Raw genomic sequence first — 17,795 nt, forward strand, 5'->3', positions numbered from 1 at the left:
TTTGTGTATGCATTTTCCTATGTCTGGAATGAACAGACATTTTTATGGTAAACTTGCCTTAGTTATTCACACAATTCAGTCTGCGTCTGACATTTTGGAACACATTACTAAGGAAAACGGCACTCCCACTGTTTTATGACACGCACCTTCATGTTGTTGTTCTCCTGCAGCACATTTTGGAGGTCCTGCTGGAGTTTCTGAAGCTCAGTGAAACGATTATCTGCCAGCTCTTGGTTCTCCTCCAACTCGCTGTCCATTTCCTCAAACTGCACGAGCAGGATTTAAAAAAAAAAAAAAATCACAAAAGGAACAAAGCAAAAAAAGTGAGGAAAATAATTACAATGAAACATGTGGGTACTATCAATGCAATACTAAATTGTAAAATGTTCCCACCTTCCTCTTGTTGATTGTGATGGTTCCACAAACACTGCTGGCCTCCCCACACACCTTATAGCCTTTGCTGTTTACCTGATGTGATGACAGAAAGTGTCATTTTAAACCATACGTAAATAGCCTGGTAATTCCACCTCACCCTTTCAAGTATTTCGCTCATGTGCGCATTGAGGCGATTTTCTCGCCGACGTATCTTCTCCATATCCCACTGAAGCTCTTCGATCAGAACCTGCAGCTCGCTGACACGCTGGTCTGCCTTGTTTGCAGCGCGGGCCAGAGATCGGGACTGGACAGGTAAGAAAGAGAGAACACGATATAAACGCACACATGTCAAACTTGAGGCCCGGGGGCCAGATCCGGCCCGACACATAACTTAATGTGGACAGCGAAAGCCTGGGAATAATGTGCATATTATCATACTTGCCATATATATCATACATGCCAAACTTGAGACCTCCGATTTCGAGGGGGGGATGGTTAAGAGGGGAGGAGTATAATTCACCAACTCGAGTATTTAATATATATATATATATATATATAAATAAAAAAATACATATATATGTATGAAATACTTGACTTTCAGTGAATTCCAGCTGTATATATATATATATATATATATATATAAATAAAATAAATAGTTGAATTTCCGATGGCACCTATCAAATACACAGTAATAAAAACACAGTTGTTCTACTAACTGTACTGTGCTTGCTGGTTACTAAAAAAACCAACAACACTTATCTTTCACTATTTGAGTAACCTTTGTTCTGCCATTTGCATATTGCCGAGCGATCTCCGAATCCGGGAACATATCTTCACGGATTTGTTGTAGACATCCGCAAATGAGAACGGGATGTTGCTTCCAGCTATCAGCATAGCCATCTTTGTCTCAGCATAAGTTACACCATCGGGTCTCCATTTTGCGAGGTGGCCCGTAATACTGGGTTGTGAACGATGCTGCGCTGCGGACGCTTTGTGCTTCGCTGACCGTTCATAAAAATCCGGGAGGGTTGGCAAGTATGTATTCTATTCTATGTACAGTAGATGGCAGTATTGTCCTGTTTAAGAGGGGCACAACATTGCTGAGTCAGGTTCTCATGGAGCTGGAGGGGGCGTGGCCTCCAGCTCCGCCTGAATTTCGGGAGAAAATTTGTCCCGGTAGGTTTTCGGCAGAGGCGCTGAATTTCCGGAGTCTCCCGGAAAATCCGTGAGGGTTGGCAAGTATGGCATACTTCATCGTTCTTACTAAATGTTTTCATTGCTTCCATTTTGACAGAAAAAAATGTGTGTAATACATGAAATGTCATACGTTTAAAGTTAAAGTACCAATGATTGTCACAAACACACACTAGGTGTGGTCAAATTTTGTCCTCTGCATTTGACCCATCCCCCTTGATTACCCCCTGGGAAGTGAGGGGAGCAGTGGACAGCAGCGGTGCCGCGCCCGGCAATCATTTATGTTGATTCAACCCCCAATTCCAACCCTCGATGCTGAGTGCCAAGCAGGGAGGCAATGGGTCCCATTTTTTTTAATACTATTTGCTATGAGTCGGCCGGGGTTTGAACTCCCAACCTACCGATCTCAGGGCGGACACTCTAACCACTAGGCCACTGAGTAGGTTTTTAGGTTTTAAACTTTGTTATATTTACAAATACAAACAATTGTTATTGGTGTGATTCTTTGGGCACCTCACCATTCGATTCTTGTGGTGAGGATTTGATTCATAATCGATACTCGATTCAACACGATTCTCGATTCAAACTGATTTTTGCAATGTATTATTTGGTATAATAATAACAACAAATAAAACCGCTTACAGCTTAGAAAACCTCCTTTTGGTTGCTGACGTATGACTCTTATGTGCACCAAGTAAGCAAAGAGATGGCCTAAATTACTTTTTATTTGTTTTAATTCGTCCAGAAAGATCAAACAAATTACATTTTTGAAAATTACAATAAAAAAAAAATAAAAAAATCAAGATTTGAATGTGATAAAAAAACAACTTTTTTTTCACCTTAATTATTATATACGGTATGATAGTTTGTAAAAACAACAATAAATACTTAAATACCGTATTTTGGGGATTATAAATCGCTCGGGAGTATACGTCGCACGGGCCGAAAATGCATAATAAAGAAGGGAAAAAAACATATGTAAGTCACACTGGAGTATAAGTCGCATTTTTGGGGGAAAATTTTTTGATAAAATCCAACACCAAGAATAGACATTTGAAAGGCAATTTAAAATAAATAAATAGTGAACAACAGGCTGAATAAGTGTATAAATAACCAACGGAGAAGGTGCCTGCTATGTTAACCTAACATATTATGGTAAGAGTCATTCAAATAACTATAACATATAGAACATGATATAAGTTTTCCAAACAATCTGTCACTCCTAATCAATAAATCTCATGTAATCTTCTTCCTCGATGTCGCTTCTAAACAACTCTGCCAACTCCAAAAGGTATTCGCCGCTTCCTCTTGTCGTTTTCTGCTGCGTATTTCACTACATCCAGCTTGTAATCTGCAGTACATGATTTCCTTTTCGGTGCCATTTTTGTTCAGCCCTTCACAGTTTTATAAGTTACCGCCAACGATGAAATTATCCATTTTAATAGGTAAGACAGTAGCATTTAGCATATAGCAGTTAGCATCCCATGACCCACAATGCAATTCTGCTATGACCTTCCCCGGCGGAATTCTTATTGATTGACGTGTGTGTGACGATTGCTGACGTGTGTGTGTGACGATTGCTGACATTTTCTTCGTCTTTTCCGCGAATGAGATAAATAATATTATTTGATATTTTACGGTAATGTGTTAATAATTTCACACATAAGGCGCTCCGGAGTATATATCGCACCCCCGGCCAAACTATTAAAAAAATTTGCGATTTATAATCCGAAAAATACTGTATTTGCTTGTCACCTTGACTTACGATTTCAAAGCAAGTTATCCATCAATTTGTACGTACAAAAATCAATTAACCAAATGCATAGGCAATAATATAATGAGGCAATTATACTTTGATATTCTTACATTCAATGTTACATGCTCTATGCCTTGACATGCAATAGCTACACCTTGGGATGTAAGGATTACCGTTAATAATAAACCACAGTAAAATTCTAGGCGGTTAGCATTGACGTGGTAAATTCTAATACTAATAAATGCGGCCCTCTGAGGGCATTTATGACCGAAAACTAGAGATGTCCGATAATATCAGACTGCCGATATTATCGGCCGAAAAAGGCTTTAAAATGTAATGTATGAAATTATCAGTATCGGTTTCAAAAATTAAAATGTATGACTTTTTAAAACGCCGCAGTACGGAGTGGTACACGGACGTAGGGAGAAGTACATAGCGCCTATAAACCTTAAAGACACTGTCTTTGCGTGCCCGCCCAATCACATAATATCTATGGCTTTTCACACACACAAGTGAATGCAAAGCATACTTGGTCAACAACAATACAGTTCACACTGAGGGTGGCCGTAAAAACAACTTTAACACTGTTACAAATATGCGCCACACCGTGAACCCACATCAAACGAGAATGACAAACACATTTCGGGAGAACATCCACATTGTAACACAACAGAACAAATACCCAGAACCTCTACAAGCCCTGCCAACTCCGCCCACTTTAACCTCCTCATGCTCTCTCAGAGAGAGCATGTCCCAAATTTTAAGCTGCTGTTTTGAGGCATGTTAAAAAAAAAAAAGCACTTTGTGACTTCAATAACAAATATGGCAGTGCCAGGTGGGCATTTGCTTTCCATGACTTGAGTTGATTTATTTTGGAAAACCTTGATGGATTGTTTAATGCATCCAGCGGGACGTTACAACAAAATTAGGCATAATAACGTGTTAATTCCACGACTGTATATATAGGTATCGGTTGATATCGGAATCGGTAATTAAGAGTTGGACAATATCGGCATATCGGATGTCGGCAAAAAGCCATTATCAGACATTTCTACTATTTTTTAATACAAAATTGCAATCTCCTAAACATATTATAAAAGGTTGAAAAAATAGTACTATAAGGGAGTTGTAATAGTATTTATAATGTAAAAAAAGGGAAATACAAGAACAACATGGTTTCAGACGCCTACCTCACTGGTCATGTGACTATGTTTCCGCTTGAGGTCTTCAGTCATCTGTTGAAGACGCTCGTTTTCACTTGTCAGGAGTGCATTGAGTTTGGACGCTGCAGGCCACAAACTACTTCCTATAGAAGAAAGCATCCACTGTAATGGACTATCGTAAAGCACTTTGGGAGAGCTGCAACTAATTCCGCTGCTTTCTACACGTGTTCACATTAATTCTATGTTTCTCTTTCACTCACCAACTCCGGAGTCCACGTCTGCATTTAGCTGGTCCACTGTGCTCTTCAGACACTTGTAGATCTCCACAATTCGAGCAGCCTGCATTTGACTGGACTGCACTCTCTCTTGGAGCTCTGCCTCCATCTCCTCACTGGTGCTGCTGGCCAGCGTGGCCAGGAAAGAGTTGGACGTCTCTCCCTGGTGGCCTGCGTGACAACAGAGCTTAGAATAGAGAATCCATGGAACGTCTTCCTCTCCTGTGCACAATGTGTCATTTTTTTACCTCTGTCCTTGGCCCTCTCTTGATTAGAGTCTCCATCAGGTTCAGGGGTTTCTGGCTTTAGGTTCCTTCCCTCTATTGTGGGAGACTTCTCAGGTTCGCCAGGCGATTGGTCATAACGCCTGATGAACAGCTTTATATTTTCATCAAACTGAAAGCAAAGGAAGCAGACCATTTAACACTCTGTTGCAATTGTTCATGGTGCTTAAGTTGGTGTAGTGCAGGGGTCGGCAACCCAACATGCTGAAAGCGGACCAAAAATACAAAAAACAAATCTGTCTGGAGCCGCAAAAAGTTTAAAGCCTGAATGAAGGCAACACATTAGGTAAGTGTCTCAGAGGGTTAGATAACTCCTGGAAAAGACTGGCTTAACACTGCCAAAAGTATAGCTGTGTGTGCCCAAGTTAAAGGAAAGGACAGGCTGTTTTTGATTGATTGATTGATACTTTTATTAGTAGATTGCACAGTTCAGTACATATTCCGTACAATTGACCACTAAATGGTAACACCCGAATAAGTTTTTCAACTTGTTTAAATCGGAGTCCACGTTAATCAATTCACTTCTTCTAATGGATGCATTACAATCTTTGCAAGCTGGGTAACGTTTGCTGTGGTCATGAACAACATGACACACGATCAGAAATGCAGCCAATATTACATAAAGATACACAAGAGACATGCAAATGTGCGTTAAATACAAAGAAGACATAAGTAAAGGAAATTTTATGAACTCAAATACAGCTACAAACGAGGCATAATGATGCAATAAGTACATACAGCTAGCCTAAATAGCATGTTAGCATTGACTATTATCCCTCCACGCAAGTCAATAACATCAACAAATCTCACCTTTGTGTATTCATGCACAGCGTAAAAGGTTTGGTGGACAAAAGGAGACAAAGGAGGAGTGGCATTAAACACATCTTTCTGTGGCGGCGACGGAGAGAGTTGTACACGTAAACCAACTACGGTGAGTTCACGGACCGCCAAAATTAGTAAGACAAAACAGTTGATAGTTGAGTATCTTTTATAATCAAGCAAAACACAACAAAAATTTAAAAAACAGAAATAAATGAATGCAAAGTGTAATAAACACCTACAGTATGATATCACATAAAAAATGGTTTAGGGCTGGCTGCTCTGAAAACAAACCTCGCCCACTCTGCTTTGTTCCTCGTCTGAGCTACTGTGACATAGATTACCGTAATAACTCATGTAACACCCAAAAGTGCAGATTTCGAACATTGAAATGCTTTTTCATAGTTCAAGACTTACCTTAATTTAAAAACAGCACTGCACATCATAATGGCGGCTACAGTTTTGATGTTAAAGGTCTAAAAAAATTATATAGAACGTCTGGCGGACCAGATTGGAAATCTTAACGGGCCGTATTTTGCCTAGAACTGGTCTAGTGTGTCCTGGATGTTCACCTGATTCCAGTATCTATTGAGGATCAGCAGACTTGCATCATCGGTGGCCTGGCGCGTCTCTAGTCTTTCGATTCTCTCTCGTAGTTCATCTTCAATCCCCTGCAAAACACCAAAACCCAGAGGTAAATTTTAGCCCCGATCGTTAAAAAAGCACGCATGTCCAAAATGTTCAGGAAAAAGCTCAAACCACGCACCTGTCGTTGATCTAAAGATTCTCCCAGTTTACGGTTCTTCGTCTGGAGAGCTTTGATATCTTGTTCTTCCTAAAACGCAACAAGGAGCAACAATTACCAAGAACATTCACACTAAAGCTGACCAACACGCTGGATTGTAATCAGCTGGAAGCGTGTCTTAATGAAATTAAACAATGGACGTCCGCTAACTTTTTGCAACTCAATGCTAAGAAAACGGAAATGCAGATTATCGGTCCTGCTAGACACCGACACCTATTTATTAATAACACCTTAACATTTGACAACCAAACAATTACACAAGCTGACTCAGTAAAGAATCTGGGTATTATCTTACACCCAACTCTCTCCTTTGAGTCACACATCAAAAGTGTGACTCAAACGGCCTTCTTTCACCTCCGTAATATCGCTAAAATTTGTTCTATTTTGTCCACTAGCGACGCTGAGATCATTATTCATGCGTTCGTGACGTTTCGTCTCGATTACTGTAACGTATTATTTTCGGGTCTCCCTATGTTTAGCATTAAAAGATTACAGTTGGTACAAAATGCGGCTGCTTGACTTTTGACAAGAACAAGAAAGTTTGATCATATTACGCCTATGATGTATATACCTTTATATATATGTATACCTATACTGTATGTACCTTTATATATATATATATATATATATATATATATATATATATATATATATATATATATATATATATATATATATATATATATATATGTATACCTATACTGTATATACCTTTATATATATGTATACCTATACTGGCTCACCTGCACTGGCTTCCTGTGCACTTAAGATGTGACTTTAAGGTTTTACTACTTACGTATAAAATACTACACGGTCTAGCTCCATCCTATCTTGCTGATTGTATTGTACCATATGTCCCGGCAAAAAATCTGCACTCAAAGAACTCCGGCTTATTAGTGATTCCCAGAGCCCAAAAAAGTCTGCGGGCTAAAGAGCGTTTTCTATTGGGGCTCCAGTACTCTGGAATGCACTCCCGGTAACAGTTCGAGATGCTACCTCAGTAGAAGCATTTAAGTCCCATCTTAAAACTCATTTGTATACTCTAACCTTTAAATTGACCCCCTTTTTAAACCAGTGGATCTGCCGTTTATTTTATTTTCTACTCTGCCCCCCTCTTTCTTGTGGAAGGGGGGGCAGGTCTGGTGGCCATGGATGAAGTGCTGGCTGTCCAGAGTCGGGACCCGGGGTGGACCGCTCGCCTGTGCATCGGTTGGGGACGTCTCCGCTCGGGATGGTCTCGTTCTGGCCCCACTATGGACTGGACTCTAACTATTATGTTGGATCAACTATGGACTGGACTCTCACTATTATGTTAGATCAACTATGGACTGGACTCTCACTATTATGTTAGATCCACTATAGACTAGACTCTCACTATTATGTTAGATCCACTATGGACTGGACTCTCACTATTATATTAGATCAACTATGGACTGGACTCTCACTATTATGTTAGATCCACCATGGACTGGACTTTCACTATTATGTTAGATCCACTATGGACTGGACTCTCACACTATTATGTTAGATTCACTATGGACTGGACTCTCACTATTATGTTAGATCCACTATAGACTAGACTCTCACTATTATGTTAGATCCACTATGGACTGGACTCTCACTATTATATTAGATCCACTATGGACTGCACTCTCACTATTATGTTAGATCCACTATGGACTGGACTCTCACACTATTATGTTAGATCCACTATGGACTGGACTCTCACTATTATGTTAGATCCACTATAGAGTGGACTCTCACTATTATGTTAGATCCACAATGGACTAGACTCTCACTATTATGTTAGATCCACTTCGGACTGGACTCTCACTATTATATAAGATCCACTATGGACTGGACTCTCACTATTATGTTAGATCCACTATGGACTTGACTCTCACATTATTATGTTAGATCCACTATGGACTGGACTCTCACACTTATGTTAGATCCACTATGGACTGGACTCTCACTATTATGTTAGATCCACTATAGACTAGACTCTCACTATTATGTTAGATACACTATGGACTGGACTCTCACTATTATATTAGATCCACTATGGACCGGACTCTCACTATCATGTTAGATCCACTATGGACTGGACTCTCACACTATTATGTTAGATCCACTATGGACTGGACTCTCACTATTATGTTAGATCCACTATGGAGTGGACTCTCACTATTATGTTAGATCCACTATGGACTAGACTCTCACTATTATGTTAGATCCACTACGGACTGGACTCTCACTATTATATTAGATCCACTATGGACTGGACTCTCACTATTATGTTAGATCCACTATGGACTTGACTCTCACATTATTATGTTAGATCCACTATGGACTGGACTCTCACACTTATGTTAGATCCACCATGGACTGGAATCTCACTATCATGTTAAATCCACCATGGAATGGACTCTCACTATTATGTTAGATCCACTATGGACTGGACTCTAACTAATATGTTAGATCCACTATGGACTTGACTATCACTATTATGTTAGATTCACTATGGACTGGACTCTCACAATTATGTTAGATCCACTATGGACTGGACTCTATTATGTTAGATCCACTATGGACTGGACTCTATTATGTTAGATCCACTATGGACTGGACTCTCACTATTATTTTCGATCCACTATGGACTGGACTCTCACTATTATGTTAGATCCGCTATGGACTGGACTCTCACTATTATGTTAGATCCACTATGAACTGGACTCTCACTATTATGTTAGATCCACTATGGACTGGACTCTCACAATTATGTTAGATCCACTATGGACTGGACTCTCACTATTATGTTAGATCCACTACGGACTGGACTCTCACAATTATGTTAGATCCACTATGGACTGGACTCTCACTATTATGTTAGATCCACTCTGGACTGGACTCTCACAATTATGTTAGATCCACTATGGACTGGACTCTCACTATTATGTTAGATCCACTCTGGACTGGACTCAATTATGTTATATCCGCTATGGACTGGACTCTCACCATTATGTTAGATCCACTATGGATTGGACTCTCTCACTATTATGTTGGATCCACTATGGACTGAACTCTCTCAATATTATGCAAGATCCACTCGACGGGGGGAAGTGTCATCTGAACATCGTTGTGACTTGTGCAGCCCTTTGAGACATTTGTGATTTAGGGCTATATCAGTAAACACTGATTGATTGATTGATGATTGACATATTTGGTTCACGTTAAAGGGTGACTGTGCAAAATGACCACCTCACCGAGTTGGAAACACCTCCAAGTTTGATGACGGTCTCAACCGCTGTGCTCCCACCTGCTGCCGCGCTGACACCGGAGCCTCCTCCGTCCTCGCCGTCCCGCTCCCTTCGCTTTTCCGGGTGCACACCCGAGGACGAAGGGGGACCGCTGGGGTCTGCAGGACGCTTCTGCCCGGACATCCTTAACACACCTAAAACAACATAAGCAGACAAATGGTAAGATAAGTGAATTATATAGCACTTTTTCTCTAGTGACTCAAAGCGCTTTACATAGTGAAACCCAATATCTAAGTTACATTTAAACCAGTGTGGGTGGCACTGGGAGCAGGTGGGTAAAGTGTCTTGCCCAAGGACACAACGGCAGTGACTAGGATGGCAGAAGCGGGCATCGAACCTGGATCCCTCAACTTGCTAGCACGGCCGCTCTACCAACAGAGCTATACCGCTATAAGATCCTTTAAGTTTGTGCATGGAGGTTGAGGTACTAATAAGGTTGTTCAAAGATGACTTATCTCGCAGAATAAAACAAACAAACAACATTTCAAAGAGCCACACAAGTAGTGTTTCGCCCGTTAGCAGCAGCTAGCAGGCTAATGTTAGCCACTGGCTAACGTAAGGTTTCACATAACGACTGAGAATAAAACCCAGTTTCAGCCAATACTGAATTTATATGCCTCACCCAGAGCCTGTCTTTTAAAAAAAGGCTTACCACTTTTAACGCAGCGCTTTTTACTAGGAGAAAAAAAAATGTCAATTGGATCTAACAAATGTTGATGTTGCGAGTCGTCTCCTCACGGAAACGCAAGCCGGAAAGACGCAGTGTTTATAAAACTGCAAGGGCGCCCTCCAGCGACCTGGAGGCCATTTGGCGCATTGCACTATATACAGCAATCCAATCCAATCCACTTTATTTATATAGCACATTTAAACAACAATAACGTTTCCAAAGTGCTGCACAGCCGTGTTAAAAACAATTGTAAAAAAAAAAAAATAAATAAATAAAATAAAATAAAAAGTATATATATATATTATATGGGCTTCACGGTGGCAGAGGGGTTAGTGCGTCTGCCTCACAATACAAAGGTCCTGCAGTCCTGGGTTCAAATCCAGGCTCGGGATCTTTCTGTGTGGAGTTTGCATGTTCTCCCCGTGAATGCGTGGGTTCCCTCCGGGTACTCCGGCTTCCTCCCACCTCCAAAGACATGCACCTGGGGATAGGTTGATTGGCAACACTAAATTGGCCCTAGTGTGTGAATGTGAGTGTGAATGTTGTCTGTCTATCTGTGTTGGCCCTGCTTTGAGGTGGCGACTTGTCCAGGGTGTACCCCGCCTTCCGCCCGATTGTAGCTGAGATAGGCGCCAGCGCCCCCCGCGACCCCAAAAGGGAATAAGCGGTAGAAAATGGATGGATGGATGGAAATTGGCCCTAGTGTGTGAATGTGAGTGTGAATGTTGTCTGTCTATCTGTGTTGGCCCTGCGACGAGGTGGCGACTTGTCCAGGGTGTACCCTGCCTTCCGCCCGATTGTAGCTGAGATAGGCGCCAGCGCCCCCCGCGACCCCGAAAGGGAATAAGCGGTAGAAAATGGATGGATGGATGGATGGATATATATATTATGCTCCACCAATGACTGAATAAAAACAAAAAATTAATAAATATAAAACCAATAAAAACAATATAAAAACAAATATGATTAAAAACTATTTTAAAGGGTAAAATCAATTAAAACAGTAAAATAGAAATCAAAGTGTATAAAAACCACAGAGGACAACAGAGGACCACACAACTCACGTAGTGTTAAAAGCCAAAGAATAAAAGTGGGTCTTAAGACGAGACTTAAAACACTCCACTGTGGAAGCAGTTTGATCATGGAGCGGCAGAGTGTTCCAGAGCTTAGGGCCGACCACAGAGAAGGCCCTGTCTCCCCTGGTCTTAAGTCTGGTCTTGGGCACCACGAGCTGGAACTGGCTCTCGGACCTCAGAGCGCGCGCAGGAATGTACATTTGGATAAGGTCCGAGATATATTGAGGTGCCAGTCCACGTAAAGATTTAAAAACAAACAGCAATGTTTTAAAATCAATTCTAAAATGAACAGGGAGCCAGTGCAAAGTCTGAAGAATTGGGGTTATATGCAGTGCTTTTCAACCACTGTGCCGCGGCACACTAGTGTGCCGTGAGATACAGTCTAGTGCAGTGGTTCTCAAATGGGGGTACGCGTATCCCTGGGGGTACTTGAAGGTATGCCAAAGGGGTACGTGAGATTTTTAAAAATATTCTTAAAAATAGCAACAATTCAAAAATCCTTTATAAATATATTTATTGAATAATAAATATGAATGTAAGTTCATAAGCTGTGAAAAGAAATACAACAATGCAATATTCAGTGTTGACAGCTAGATTTTTTGTGGACATGTTCCATAAATATTGATGTTAAAGATTTCTTTTTTTGTGAAGGAATCCAGATGGATCTCTATTACAATCCCCAAAGAGGGCACTTTAAGTTGGTGATTACTTCTATGTGTAGAAATCTTTATTCATAATCGAATCACACGTTTTTAGTTATTTTTATATCTTTTTTTCCAAATAGTTCAAGAAAGACCACTACAAATGAGCAATATTTTGCACTGTTATACAATTTAATAAATCAGAAACTGATGACATAGTGCGGTATTTTACTTCTTTATCTCTCTTTTTCAACCAAAAATGCTTTCCTCTGATTAAGGGGCTACTTGAATTAAAAATTTGTTCACAGGGGGTACATCACTGAAAAAAGGTTGAGAACCACTGGTCTAGTGTGCCGTGGGAGAGATCTAATTTCAGATATTTGGGTTAAAAATATTTTTTTGCAAACCAGTAATTATAGTCCGCAAATGATGTGTTGTTGTTGAACCATGTAATACTCTTCCATATACGTAGGTGGCAGCCGATAGCTAATTGCTTTCTAGATGTCGGAAACTAAATGGTCCTTAGTGTGTGAATGTGAGTGTGAAAGTTGTCTGTCAATCTGTGTTGGCCCTGCGATGAGGTGGCGACTTGTCCAGGGTGTACTCTGCTTTCCGCCCGATTGTAGCTGAGATAGGCGCCAGCACCCCCCGCCACCCCAAAAGGGAATAAGCGGTAGAAAATGGATGGATGGATGGATGGATGTCGGAAACAGAGGGAGGCAGGGTGCAGGTAAAAGAGTATCTGATGCTTAAACCAAAAATAAACAAAAGGCGAGTGCCCCTACGAAAAGGAATTGAAGCTTAGAGAAGGCTATGCAGAACGAAACTAAAACTGAACTGGCTGCAAAGTAAACAAAAACAAAATGCTGGACGACAGCAAAGACTTACTGTGGAGCAAATACAATGTACATCCGAACATGACACGACAATCAACAATGTCCCCACAAAGAAGGATAAAAACAACTGAAATATTCTTGATTGCTAAAACAAAATGGATTGGGGAAATATCGCTCAAAGGAAGAGATGAAACTGCTCCAGGAAAATACCAAAAAAAGAGAAAAATCCACCAAGATAGGAGCACAGGACAAGAAGTAAAACACAACACACAGGAAAACAGCAAAAAGGTGCAAATAAGTCAGGGTGTGATGTGACAGGTGGTGACAGTACACCTACTTTGAGACAAGAGCTATAGTGATGCATGCTTGGTTATGCTTTAAAGTCATATCCAACAATTGCGACAACGACTTTTTACCGTCACCTGAGTTCCGTATTTTTAATGATTTCTGCCGGTGGTGTGCCTCCGCATTTTTTCAACGCAAAAAATGTGCCTTGGCTCAAAAAAGGTTGAAAAACACTGATATACAGGACTACACTTTTGATTGATTGATTGAAACTTTTATTAGTAGATTGCACAGTACAGTACATATTCCGTACAATTGACCACTAAATGGTAACACCCCAATATGTTTTTCAACTTGTTTAAGTCGGGGTCCACGTTAATCAGTTCCTGGTACATAATACGAACCCTGTTTCCATATGAGTTGGGAAATTTGAACAGAATGCAATGATTTTCAAATCCTTTTCAACCCATATTCAATTGAATGCACTACAAAGACAACATATTTGATGTTCAAACTGATAAACATTTTTTTTTTTGCAAATAAGACGAGGCACTAAGCAGTGTGGGTGGGAAGCGTTTCCACGGACACGGAAGGAGATTTTGACAACAACGTTCTAAAGCAGGGGTGTCAAACTCAAACACAGAGTGGGCCAAAATTTTAAACTGAACAAAGCCGCGGGCCAAGGTTGAACAAATGAACCTTTTAATAAGGACCCAAACACATTTTGCATTTAATATTTAACAAGCAAGGCTTATATAACTTTATAGTGACATGCAAAATGAAGTTTCAAATGATAATAATAATAATAATAAAAAAATATCAATGGCATATCAAATTAAATTTAAATAAAAATGTAATGCCTCTTTTCCATTTGCAGCCTTCTGAAGTAAATATCAAAATAAACTTTTTCCACAAGCTGATAAAAAATTAGAAAAGAAAATAACAATAATTAATTAATCAAACATTCAAGGAGAGTGCATGAATAAATTGTTAATTATTGCTCAGTTTGCTACACTGATTTGCTTTAACGATGAACATAGAACAAGCAATACTTACATAACTTAATAGTGCAAAATCAACTTTCAAAAAACAAACGAAAGACATCAATGGTATATTAAATACAATTTAAATAAAACATTTAATGCCTCTTTTTTTTATTTGAAGCCTTGGTTACAGAATGGTTGGAAAATCGGGAGGGTTGGCAAGTATGAGTATTAGCAGCGAATGCGCTGTATAATACCGGTGGGCCAGCTCTAATGTTAATTTGATATTGCCTCAAGGGCCAAATAAAATTGCACGGCGGGCCAAAGTTGTCCCGCGGGCTAGAGTTTGACACCCGTGTTCTAAAGCTTAGTGATATATCACATATATCAGATTGTAGTTGGGTTTATTTTGTACCCGTCGCGTTCATATTTCACAGTTTGTTACATTTTTGTCGCGTTTCACTCGAATGTAAAATATGTCGATTGAAAGGGGGTGTGGCATTCATATTTTGTCAATATTCAGTGTTTTATCGTTCATATAAAAAAATAAAATTCCATTAAATTTTTTTAAGGCGCTCTGTCATAACGTTTTTATCATTCAATTAGACATTATTGTGAGGTTTTGTATTAGTATTCCCAAAAATAGATATACTGGCCCCCTGACACATTTTTTTTTCTCCAAATGTGGCCCCGAGTCACGTAATTGCCCGTAAAGGCAAGTGTCCAAATACTTTTGGCAATATAGTGTATATATTTTTCAATCATTTTTTTTCTATATTATGTGAAAAGGGTTAAGATTTGCTCTTTCGGACTGCATTTTAAGCACATTGTGTTAAATTGTTGAAGTGTAACTATATTACGTTCCCCTTTGTAATTCAGTTTCATAATTGCTGGGTTCGGTCCTTGGCCCTGCACTCTTCAGCATCTACATGCTGCCGCTAGGTGACATCATACGCAAATACGGAGTTAGCTTTCAAAGTTATGCTGATGACACCCAACTCTACATGCTCCTAAAGCTGACCAACACGCCGGATTGTAGTCAGTTGGAAGCGTGTCTTAATGAAATCAAACAATGGATGTCCGCTAACTTTTTGCAACTTAACGCCAAAAAAACGGAAATGCTGATTATCGGTCCTGCTAGACACCGACCTCTATTTAATAATACAACTCTAACATTTGACAACCAAATAATAAAACAAGGTGACTCGGTAAAATATCTGGGTATTATCTTCGACCCAACTCTCTCCTTTGAGTCACACATTAAAAGCGTTACTAAAACGGCCTTCTTTCATCTCCGTAATATCGCTAAAATTCGCTCCATTTTGTCCACTAAAGACGCCACGATCATTATCCATGCATTTGTTACGTCTCGTCTCGATTACTGTAACCTATTATTTTCGGGTCTCCCCATGTCTAGCATTAAAAGATTACAGTTGGTACAAAATGCGGCTGCTAGACTTTTGACAAGAACAAGAAAGTTTGATCACATTACGCCTGTACTGGCTCACCTGCACTGGCTTCCTGTGCACTTAAGATGTGACTTTAAGGTTTTACTACTTACGTATAAAATACTACACGGTCTAGCTCCATCCTATCTTGCCGATTGTATTGTACCATATGTCCCGGCAAGAAATCTGCGTTCAAAAGACTCCGGCTTATTAGAGATTCCTAAAGCCCAAAAAAGTCTGCGGGCTATAGAGCGTTTTCCGTTCGGGCTCCAGTACTCTGGAATGCCCTCCGGGTAACAGTTCGAGATGCTACCTCAGTAGAAGCATTTAAGTCTCACCTTAAAACTCATCTGTATACTCTAGCCTTTAAATAGACCTCCTTTTTAGACCAGTTGATCTGCCACTTCTTTTCTTTTTTTCTCCTATGTCCCCCCCTCCCTTGTGGAGGGGGTCCGGTCCGATGACCATGGATGAAGTACTGGCTGTCCAAAGTCGAGTCCCAGGATGGACCGCTCGTCGAGACCCAGGATGCACCGCTCGCCTGTGTATCGGTTGGGGACATCTCTACGCTGCTGATCCGCCTCCGCTTGGGATGGTTTCCTGTGGACGGGACTCTCGCTGCTGTCTTGGATCCGCTTTGAACTGAACTCTCGCGGCTGTGTTGGAGCCACTATGGATTGAACTTTCACAGTATCATGTTAGACCCGCTCGACATCCATTGCTTTCGGTCTCCTAGAGGGGGGGGGTTGCCCACTTCTGAGGTCCTCTCCAAGGTTTCTCATAGTCAGCATTGTCACTGGCGTCCCACTGGATGTGAATTCTCCCTGCCCACTGGGTGTGAGTTTTCCTTGCCCTTTTGTGGGTTCTTCCGAGGATGTCGTAGTCGTAATGATTTGTGCAGTCCTTTGAGACATTTGTGATTTGGGGCTATATAAATAAACATTGATTGATTGATAATAATACAATGAAAATGATGCACTTCTCTCTGTTCTGGGTCTAAGAATTAAACTGCACTCCCCTCCCTCTTTTTTCCTCTGTCCATAAATAAAAGTGACCGATGGACCCTCGACTGAACTGTGATCAGCAATACCTGAAAGTAGGTTGCACCCAGTTCACAGTCCACATTGTGCAAAGGCAGACCCAATCACACAAGTTTGTTGTTGTCTGCATGTCTGTGGCTGCATGTGACACACAAGTTACTGCAATGATGAACCAACTGCTGCAATGTTTCTTTCTTTTAAATAAAATAAAATAAAATAGACGCGGTTGACCAATTATAATGATAATGGCGCTTTATACGGACTGGGACAGACTATGCCCGAGGGGCCCGGCTAGTTCTTCCAAAATGTTGTCGGTGTGTTGTTTTTCCACACCCAACACATCCAAACATGTCCCTAATGCTTTGTGCACCGAGCCAAAGAAAGTCATGTTGGAACAGAACAGGGCGATCGTATGGTTTGGTTTGAACATGCTTAACATGGTTACATTAAAAAACAACACCTCATGTTTACATGTCCGGGAAGGGGTTTGGTCGAAAGTAAAGCTTCTTTAATTTGACCTTGTTTTCTAATCTCAGCAGTGACTGTTGATAATAAATAGAACAATAAATTGAAGTATACAGTAATCTATTTATTTATATCTCCACCTTATTGCTCTTTTATCCTGCACTACCATCAATCAATCAATCAATGTTTATTTATATTGAACCCAGGACTGCAGGACTTTCGTATTGTGAGGCAGATGCACTAACCCCTCTGCTACCGTGAAGCCCATTTTTGTATGTTTCATTGAAAATATAGAACTTTGCACACGGCACTCAAAAATCTATCAAAATGCTTTAGTAAGACTTTGGTAAGCTATGAAGG

At 40.4% G+C, this 17,795-nt stretch overlaps 1 protein-coding gene across 1 annotated transcript in view; it reads right to left on the reverse strand.

The window, feature by feature from the left end:
• The window catches only part of rnf20 (ring finger protein 20, E3 ubiquitin protein ligase), a 39,093-nt gene extending 28,298 nt beyond the window's left edge, over positions 1-10,795 (reverse strand). The window contains exons 1-10 of the mRNA XM_061899928.1: positions 10,644-10,795; positions 9,938-10,125; positions 6,633-6,701; positions 6,439-6,537; positions 5,012-5,159; positions 4,749-4,934; positions 4,516-4,631; positions 533-679; positions 394-468; positions 147-266 (exon numbers count right to left, since the gene is read on the reverse strand). Of these exons, the coding sequence (XP_061755912.1) occupies positions 147-266; positions 394-468; positions 533-679; positions 4,516-4,631; positions 4,749-4,934; positions 5,012-5,159; positions 6,439-6,537; positions 6,633-6,701; positions 9,938-10,114 (1,137 nt within the window). The 5' untranslated portion in view covers positions 10,115-10,125; positions 10,644-10,795. The remainder of the gene's footprint in view (positions 1-146; positions 267-393; positions 469-532; positions 680-4,515; positions 4,632-4,748; positions 4,935-5,011; positions 5,160-6,438; positions 6,538-6,632; positions 6,702-9,937; positions 10,126-10,643) is intronic.
• Between the last annotated feature and the right edge of the window lie 7,000 nt (positions 10,796-17,795).

This window comes from Nerophis ophidion, linkage group LG05 (genome assembly GCF_033978795.1).
Source record: "Nerophis ophidion isolate RoL-2023_Sa linkage group LG05, RoL_Noph_v1.0, whole genome shotgun sequence".
Taxonomy (NCBI): Eukaryota; Metazoa; Chordata; class Actinopteri; order Syngnathiformes; family Syngnathidae; genus Nerophis; species Nerophis ophidion.